Source organism: Triticum dicoccoides, chromosome 2A (assembly GCF_002162155.2).
Source record: "Triticum dicoccoides isolate Atlit2015 ecotype Zavitan chromosome 2A, WEW_v2.0, whole genome shotgun sequence".
In the NCBI taxonomy this organism is placed as follows: Eukaryota; Viridiplantae; Streptophyta; class Magnoliopsida; order Poales; family Poaceae; genus Triticum; species Triticum dicoccoides.
Genome location: NC_041382.1, coordinates 307,327,739 through 307,337,296, shown reverse-complemented (window position 1 = coordinate 307,337,296; position 9,558 = coordinate 307,327,739). Strand labels below are relative to the sequence as shown.

At 49.9% G+C, this 9,558-nt stretch overlaps 1 protein-coding gene across 1 annotated transcript in view; it reads left to right on the top strand.

The window, feature by feature from the left end:
* The window catches only part of LOC119354444 (endoplasmic reticulum metallopeptidase 1-like), a 40,281-nt gene that overhangs the window by 23,624 nt on the left and 7,099 nt on the right, over positions 1-9,558 (top strand). Inside the window, exon 14 of the mRNA XM_037621173.1 lies at positions 6,541-6,659. Coding sequence (XP_037477070.1) covers positions 6,541-6,659 — 119 coding nt within the window. The remainder of the gene's footprint in view (positions 1-6,540; positions 6,660-9,558) is intronic.

The following is a 9,558-nucleotide window of genomic DNA, read 5'->3' as shown; positions in this document are numbered from 1 at the left end:
GTCGATTTCGGCCCACTTTTGGCACAAATTGGCCTACTTTCGCCGCAAATTGGCCCACTTTGGGCCCATATTCGGTGTGCTTCGGCACAAATTCAATAGAAGCTAATTTTTATCACATAGTTCATCATAGAAAATCAATACAAATCAAATAGTTCAACAAATCAATGCAAATCAAATAGTTCAACAAATAAAAACTCATATTTCATCACACGTCGAGCTAGGCGTTGCCCTTGAGCCTCCATATGTGCTCCACCAGATTGTGCTGCAGTTGTTGATGCACCTGCGGGTCTCGGATCTCCTGACACATATTGAGGAAGGCAGTCCAGGTTGCCGGTAGCTGGTGATCAACTTGGGCAAGAGGACCCTGCCCGTAATATGGTTCAGTGTCAAACACTGGCTCTTCCTGCTCGCTCTCAATGATCATGTTGTGCAAGATGACACAGCAAGTCATGACCTCCCACATGTGATCTTTCGACCAGGTCTAAGCGGGGTACCGGACAAGAGCAAATCAAGATTGGAGCACACCAAATGCCCGCTCGACATCCTTCCTGCAAGCCTCCTGACACTTGGCAAAGTAGGTGTTCTTGGCTCCTGGCACAGGTTTGCGATAGTCTTCACAAATGTGGACCATCTTGGATAGATGCCATATGCTAGGTAGTATCCCTTGTTGTAGTGGCGCCCATTGACCTCGAAGTTCACCGCAGGAGCATGACCTTCAACAAGCTTGGCAAAGACATTTGAGCACTCCAGTACGTTGATGTCATTGTGAGTTCCTGGCATACCAAAGGAGTGCCAAATCCAGAGGTCCTGTGTGGCCACTGCCTCAAGTACCACATTGCAACCTCCTTTGGCGCCTTTGTGCATCCCTTGCCAAGCAAATGGACGTTTTTTCCATGTCCAATGCATGCAGTCGATGCTTCCAAGCATCCCAGAAAATCCTCTTGCTCCATTCTATGCTAGGATTCAAGCAGTGTCTTCAGCATTGGGTGATCGCAAGTATTGAGGTCCACACACTGCCACCACTGCCCTGCAGAACTTGTACAAACACTCAATGGTCGTGGACTCGGCCATGCGTCCATAGTCCTCCTGTGAATCACCGAGAGCTCCGCATGCAAGCATCCTCGTAGCTGCCGTGCACTTCTGGAGTGAGGTAAATCCAAGTGTGCCGGTGCAATCCTTCTTGCACTTGAAGTAGCTGTCGAACTCATAGATGGAATTCACAATCCTGAGGAAGAGCTTTCGGCTCATCCGATAACGGCGCCGAAATACTTTCTCGCCGTGCAATGGAGCGTCGGCGAAGTAGTCGGCGTAGAGCAAGTAATAGCCTTCCAGTCGATGCCTCTGCTTTGCCTTTAGCCGGCCCGGCGTCGCCACCTCGCCGCGGCTTTGCATTGCTCGCGAACAGGCTGGCCAGAGCGGCGAGGACCATGAGATGCTCTTCGTCCTGGGCGTCGGACGTGCAAGATGCTTTTTGGCTGACAGTGGTGGCCCAGGCGTGGTTTTTCCTTCCGCCGGAGCCCCCAAGCGCCCCCCAATGCGCTGGGTTCGGCCTGGAATCGCCGGTCCAAAATATGTTTCGGCGTCCTGGGGGCGCGATTGGGGTTTTTTTTCGGCGTCGGCGCGAAAAAACTTGCCCTGTGGGGCCTGTGGGGGGCGCGAGTGGAGATGCTCTAAGCTCGGAGGATATTGAAATGGGTGGCGGGGCTCGACAGATTTTCGTATGTTTCGCCTCCCATACTGCCATCAAGTCGTAAGCACTCACTGATTTTGTACTCGACTGCTTGAGAAAATCCAGCATGACCTTTGAACACTCATTTTTGGGTTGGTCAACCTATGCGGAGCAGGGCTTGGTATCGTACTCATCTCCTCACAAGTAGACTCCATCTGGTACGCAATCCAGCTCCACTTCACGGCCACCAACAACATGGCGAATATGGGAGTTTGCTGGCAGGTCTACTAGTAGCTTTTTACCTTGGGGGTGTGTTTGGCTTCTGTCATAGGAGTGGAACGGCATGTGTCGGTTCCGTCCCTAGAACCCATTCTCGTGTCTGGATCATCAAAGGAACTAGAACCAACCGATTCCAGAGAATGTTATATTCCCTGTGTATGCAGTTTTGAGTGGTCTCTCCAAATCGGGCGGACGACACCTCGTCTCTCTCGCTCACCTCCTTGGTCTCCTCTCCAGCGTGTGGACGCCTCTGCACGCCGTCGTCGCTCGCAACCTTTTGCGCCTCGGCCGCACGAACTTCAGACGTTGCACGCTAGGGACCCCGTCGTCGCTCGCGACCTTCTGCGCCTCAGCCACACGATCTCCACCAGTCGCTCCCGCTCTCCTCGTACCCGACTTCCCGCCTCACCTGCTTGAGCCAACGGGGAGCGGCTGGGGCGGGGATGCCTCCTAGACGGAGGCTCACGACGCCCACGGGGTTTTGTCGAGGAACACGAGGCGGGTGAGGTGGGAGGCTGGAGAAGTAGACCGAGTAGCTGGTAGCGGAGGCTGGAGAAGGTGATCGATCAAATTTTGGCATTCTGCCCCTAGGAACCATTCCATCCTACCTCATTCTCTTCTTGCCAAACGTCAAGATGGAATCATTCAATGGTTCCCTGACATTCCACTTGGTTTTGGAACCAAACACACCCTTGGTGTCCGCCGCTTGCTGTTGAAAAGAGATTCCCAAGAGTTGGTGAGACAAGCCCGCAGGGAGTATCAAATCTTGAGCCCGACCATGGTAACATACCTTTGGGACGTTCGCAAGCTGGAATAGGGGTTGTCGGCTTGGATTTTAGGCGTATTCCAAGATGCGAAAATCACCACGTCAACAAACTCACGCGACTGACTTCAGCATGAACTTGAGGAAACCTCGTGGTCTTCATAGAGAAGCTCCTCAAGCCGTCGATACCGCAAGCAAGCGATGTACTCCCTATGTCCCAAAATTCTTGTCCTAGATTTGTCCATGAGACCTATCGACGACCTGGGCCATCACTAGGGATTGATGTGCTAAAAGGTGTCACGGGGCGACTTGTGGCACCGCTTGATAGTGAAGAATCGTGGATGGCCCTTCTGGACAACGTCCTCTATCAAAGTGGACGAGACGAAGTGCTCATGCGGTGCATCTCTCAGATACATGGTAGAAATCTACTCGATGAAATCTATGGTGGGATGTACTGAGCTCATGCTTCCTTCTGAACCCTGGTATGGAAGGCCTTCAGAAAAGGTTTCTACAGGCCTATGGCCCTTTGTGATGCAAGCAAACCTGTGAAGAAATGTAGGGTTTGTCAATATCACGTCCGAATTTTTTTACCAATCCGCTCAAGTACTGCAAACGATACCCCTATCGTGGCCCTTCGTGACCCGAGTTCCGAATTTATACCTCAACCCATTTCAAGTTCCTATTTGTGGCGGTTGATACCTTCACCAAGTGGATTGAGGCGGAACCAATCACCAACCCCACCATGGTCGCCACAATACGCTTCTTTGGCAAGAATGTGGTAACCCACTATGGGGTGCCTAGCCCCGCACCATAACCGAAAACGGGCCCAATTCGGAGCCTTTTTGCTTTTTTATCTCCACGGCGACATGGGAACCGAGTTGTGCTTTGTGTCAGCGGCACGTCCCTAGAACAACTGCTGGTTGAACAGGCCAAGGGGTTAATTGTATCATATCTGCAACTGGCGTATGGAGTTGAAGCTGTGTTCACTCATGGGATAAATTCGGGTCCACTTGTGCCCAAATGTTCAACGAGGACAAAGAACCCTAGCAGCAAGTGGATGACCTAATTTTTCTTGAGGAGCAGCGGGACATGGACATGATCTGCTCTGTGGGATACCAACATGCACTGTGTCGATACCATGAGAAAAAGTCTCCTGAAAATTCGCGAAGTGATATTGTCCTATGGATACATGACCGTAGCGCAACAACAAGCTCTTATCAAGGTGGGAAGGGCCTTTAGAGGTAGTCAAGCAACTGCGTCCCGGGGCATACGACATTACCAATTCCAATGGTGAAATATACCTATCGAGCTGGAGCATTGATCAACCTAGGAAATTCTACGTCTGAAAGCCTCCTTGCTCTTGTGTATCCTTCACCCAAAGGCGGAACTTCCTTGGAGAAAGGGTAGGGGCTGGAGGAAGGGAAGTACCATTTCAGTAAGTTTGTATTACCCTTAAACAGAAGAATTTTTCTACCTAACTTGCCCTCGTAAGAGCATGGGAAACGCCCATGTTGCGGAGGCATTCTCTTCTTGGATTTTTCACAAGAGTCATTTCCCCCCGAGAAACGTGAGCAACACTTCCATCGCGAAAGACATGGAGATGAATTTCGCTGCCTTCGCCACCGGTCAGGGAAGTCTGTTGGGAGCTCGGTGCAATGAAGGAACTCTGGACAAGCCTTTGGGCGAAACACTTCCAAGAGAGCAAAGTAGTTCGCGAGCATGTTTTGGCATGTGTTCCAGACATGATCATGCTGCACTCTGGGAAGGTGCACAAAGCCGCGTACTTTGCCTCCGTTGGCACCGCCATTTCCTCCCTTGTCCTCAGCGGAAGGTCAGGGAGATTCACCATAGTGCCCATGACTTCCCTTTGTAATTAAGGACGTCGGCCAGGTGCTCAGACAAGAAGGCGGTGAAGCTATGGGCATCAGCCATTTCTTTCGTTAGGGCCTCAAGCCGCTGTTTGTTTCCAAGGAACATCACAACTGCTGGACCCCTTGTTCTTTTCTGTGTAGACAGGTTGAAAGGCGAACCACTCCTGCTCTAGTGAATCTTTGTGCACTCAGAGACCAGCCACCTGGTGCTCCAGGGACTCCACGATTTGAGGTACCAGAGTAACTACCGCGCAGCCAGACAATGGCCGTGCCCTCAATACCTCCTTGGCCGCCTCTAAATAGGCGACCAACCCAGGGTTTGGCAGCAAGAGTACCGCCTTGGTCGCCTCTAAACAGGCGATCAACCCAGGGGTTGGCAGCAAGAGTACCGCTGGCTGGCCCTCGCTGGGAGGTGTTGGCTGGCCACCTGAGGGACTCGTCTCAACATCCCTCGGGTGAGAATTTTTCATCGGAGGTGGCTAAACAGATTCTTCTTCCCGCGGAACATCGGAAACTTACCGCTCCACTCCGAGGTACGCTTGTCGTATATGTAACATATTTAACTAGCCCTTTGTGTAAGAGACGGCTGGGCCACCTAGAAGCTAGTGACACTCCAGAGGTTGGTGGGAGCTTTATGGTTGGACAAGGACAGACTCGGAGCATCTCCCGATGAAGAAGAATAAGACTGATCGGAGATCACCCTTTTCCTCTTGCTCTTCAAGGAGGTGAGAAGAACCGGGGCCGCAACAGCCCGCAGCATGGAAGGCCCACTTTCGAGTCGATTACCAAAGCACAACCTCGTTTTGAGTGCTGACGGAGGCATTCTCGGTGAGTAAGGCTACCCACTCGAAGGAGGATGCCTTACGGGTGAATCCGGTCCGTTGTCTAGGAGCTTCCGGGTCGCACACCCCACTATGCCTGAGTAGGCACTCGTAAGGGATAAAAGTACATGGACGCTATTTTGGGGATCCTATAGCTGTGGGAGATATGTCCCCTAAACTATGGGTCACTTGATTATATCGTATCCCATGAAGATAGCTACCAAACTATCGACCTTCATCCACCTATATGGCTATATAAGGACCAGGCAAAGCCCAGCCAATGGGAAGGGTCACGCAGGAGCCTCGTACCTATCACGTGGTTTAGTAGACACAATTGTAATTCTCTTATTGATCAAGAAAGATAGCCAGACAGCCATCACCCATCTAGGGGCCTGAACCTAGGCACCACCCCTCTCTCTACTCACTTCCACGAGAAGATTGGCGATGCATTACTGGTTTTACACTGCTCAAATGTCATCATACGAATATCTGAATGTGCCACTGCCTGTTTTTTGATGCATTGTTACCTAGAAAAAAAATACTATAAGACCAATCAAGTAAGAGGCGATGAACTGTTAAGAAAGTTTTCTTCTTTCCTCCTTAAAGGATTTATGTTCATTATTTTAATAGTAATCCCATTTGCTTAAATACAAGCAAATCCATATTAATTGACGCTGATTTAGTATAAAGTTGTACTAATTTTGTACTGAGCAAGCGTCAATTAATTTGGATCGGAGTGAGTAGAATTTTAAATTTACATTTAAAGTTTGAACATCTCTTTGTGGATCGACATTTTTTTCTGTTTTCAGTGGGCAACTTGGGACTTGGCATGTGCATCCTGTATATGGCAAACCTATTTCTCATGTATAGCACTACTGGTCGACAACCAGAAGCCTTGTTTGTAGAAATACTAGTTGAATCATGTTATACTGTTGACTTCTTCATGCACAAGCACAACACAAATGTGAAACATGCATATTGTGGAGGATAAGACCACATCATTGCAACTACAGAGCAATTAATTTAGTTAATCTTCATATGTTCCAAACTTGTTTGAATTTCTAACATATTTATTGTAGACAAAAAGTTTTCTCGCCTAACACCTGCTTTGGGCTGTTGCTATATCATTTGGTGCAGGCTTACATGCTAGCTGGGCTGAGTGGAGGTTTTCTAACATTTTTTATTTCCATGTCCCTTCTTCTTGGGCGATTTATCTCTGGCATCAGCAGGAAGCAGTTGGGCCAACAATCACCTAAGTAACCGTACTCTTATACTATTTTATCTTGTTGAATTATTGTGTTTATTGCAATAATGGCATTAACAATTTTGCTTCTTCACTTTAATAATAAACACAACTTTTTGTTTGTGGCAATCCGTCCCTAGAAATATCAGAAGGCCAGTTATACTGCTTTTGGATGTTGGTATTCAGGGTCGGAACCGTGAAGTGGTATTCAGCTGTTTGGGTGGCCTCGGTATTGATAGCTGGAAACACTCGCTAATATCAAGCCTCGCTCGTGCCCACATGCGTACAAGGAAAAAGACATAGCCTAATAAGGACTTCTAGACCAATACTAATACTCCTTAATACCTCTGCTCAAATGCAAAGTGTATGCAATAGCATTGCATTTGAAGAAGTGTAACACTAGAAAAAAAATGATGGTCTGAACTACACAGCAGTGCTGCACATGACTCTTCCAGTGCGGTTGCCTCTAGCTATGCGCTCGCGACCGAACATCTATTTCTACCTCCAGCAGTTCATTGGGCCGCCTGTTGCTGATCCTAGCCCACGCGTGCACTTGCCTAAAATCTCTCCTCTATACACTCCCTTACGATTACCCATCTCTCCCCTATCGCTGTCACCCTCCGATCCTCTGCATCTTCTTCAAAGACAGGCGAGAAACACTGGGGACATGAGACAAAACACACAAAGGACGAGAAAAAGAAGCTCTGGTCGAGTACATTCAGGCAAATGCAGATTCTGACGGCAGCAGAGAAAATTTAAAAAAAATGAAAAGGCTCTGCTGGAGCAAAACATAGTTCCCAGATTAGTGTTATCTAATTGCCACATTATTTGTTATCAAGTTGTCATATTAGTTGTCAGATTAGTTCCCAATCTTTCCGTCCCAGCTCCCGCCCTGTTCCCAGATTAGTTGTATGAAGTTGTCAGATTAATTATTATCAGTTGCCAGATTAATTGTATGAAGTGGCTAGATTGGTTGCTATTAGTTGCCATATTAGTTAGTTATCCATAGTTGCCAGATTAGTTGAATCAAGCTTGCCGATATGTTTGCCGAGCATGACATTTTTGTGCCAATCCGTTGCCAAATATCGCAGCTGTCCACGCTTTGAGGCAGGGTGATGTGAGCACAACCAGCAGGTGCTCGCTTGAGAACCCCAGGTTCCCCTCCACCCCCTCCTCGTCAGCTCGTCGGCGATTACGAATTTGGCTACCTTGGGAAACCAAGCACCACCTGCAAAAACCAACCGCTGCAACAGAAGAGAAAGCTTAGTGCGGCTGGGCAAGTCGGGCGCTCACCTGAAGGGACAAATTACCCAACTGAGGGAAAGATAAACCCCCTCGTCAACAGGGTGGCCCCAATCACACGATGTGTGCCCGCGGTATGCTGTCTCTAGCTGTACGATTGAAGGCACACATATCTCTGCGCCGTTGCACGGGAGAATGTTTGTGCGTACGTCTACTATTTAGATTTTCCCGAAAATGATAATCCAAAATCCGTGTGCTGAGAGTGTTGTCGTAGCATGAAGAGTCTTCAAAATCTGTTTGAGTCAAGCCAAAGGGGATAACTAAGAAGATAGCGCATTAGAGGAAGACACCACATCAGTAGAAGATACAAGGCAAGTATCAAGAGAAGATGGGTGTCAAAAGAAGATGACACATCAAGGAATGAAACATTGCACACAAAATCATAACCTAAGAAAACCGGCGGCATAAGAAGCTTGGCGGCAAGAGAATGGGCATAGAAAGAAGCCACTAAATTCCTGTAGAAAACAACAAGGACCATGTAGGCCACGAAAGTTGTATAGAAAGGACCAGGACCAGAAAAAGAAGGCTGACACAAAAGTTTGGTGGACTCGCATGGCATGAGAAACACGGAAGAGCAACGGATTTGGTGGACACAGCAGAATATTTAGAGAGCTAGAAGGTAGGAAGCACACACGAGACAAATATGCAAAAGTCATCGTGTATGCAGAAGGGGCTGCGCAGAAAGCCGTTCACATTAGATGCCGAAAAGGATCAGCAAAGAACAGCAACTAGTGGACGAGCACTCAACACTAATGACAGTTGTAAACTCAGATCTTAGATATAATGAATGGCGACAATCACCACTCGTCATCTCTTCATTTGATGTTTATTCTATGTCAAAATGCAGCCACCTCATATTCATCTAGTAATCTACATGGGGATGCTAACTTTTTTTTACCATTGTTACTATACGTGATGTGAACCGAGTCATGAAGACATGGTTATTGAATGTGAGAGATGGCGCTCCGCTCATGCTCCCCTACCCGCTCCCTAGTCTAGCCTAGCCCCCCACCAGCCTCGCCGCCGTCGAATCCTCGCCGGTAGCCTTCCCTCCTACCCTTCCCTTCCTCCCTGGCCATGGCCTCCGCCGATGCCCGTTCCGGCGACTCTAGCCCCGACGGTCGCATCCGCTAGAGCGGTTCTGCGGGCGAGTCCTCTGACTCGCGCTCCTACCGCGAGGTCGTCAGCACCCTGCCGGCCCCGCGCTCCCCCCTCGCCGGCCGCGCCGCGCCCGGCCCTGGTGCTGTTCCGCTCGACTACGCCGGCCGCCCGCGTTCTGGCCGCCGCTCGCCTGGGACCACGCTCGGAGGTCCATCGCATCAATGGAGGCCCCGTGCTCGACGCCGATAGATTCCAGCAGCCGCGGCGGAGGAACCGTCGCTCGCGCGCGCGACGCGCGGCCACTCCTCCCTCCCATCGCCGCCGTCGCAGCCCGTCGCCCGAGGAAGTCGCCGGCCTGTGCTTCAGGTGCCTGGAGGCCGGACACCGGGTGCGGGCCTGCACCAACCCCGTGCGCTGCCGTCGCTGCCTCATCTCCGGCCACGAGTCCAGCTGCTGCGAGACGCTGCTGCCGGTTGACCACCGTGCGCAGCCTCCGGCGGCTCACCGTC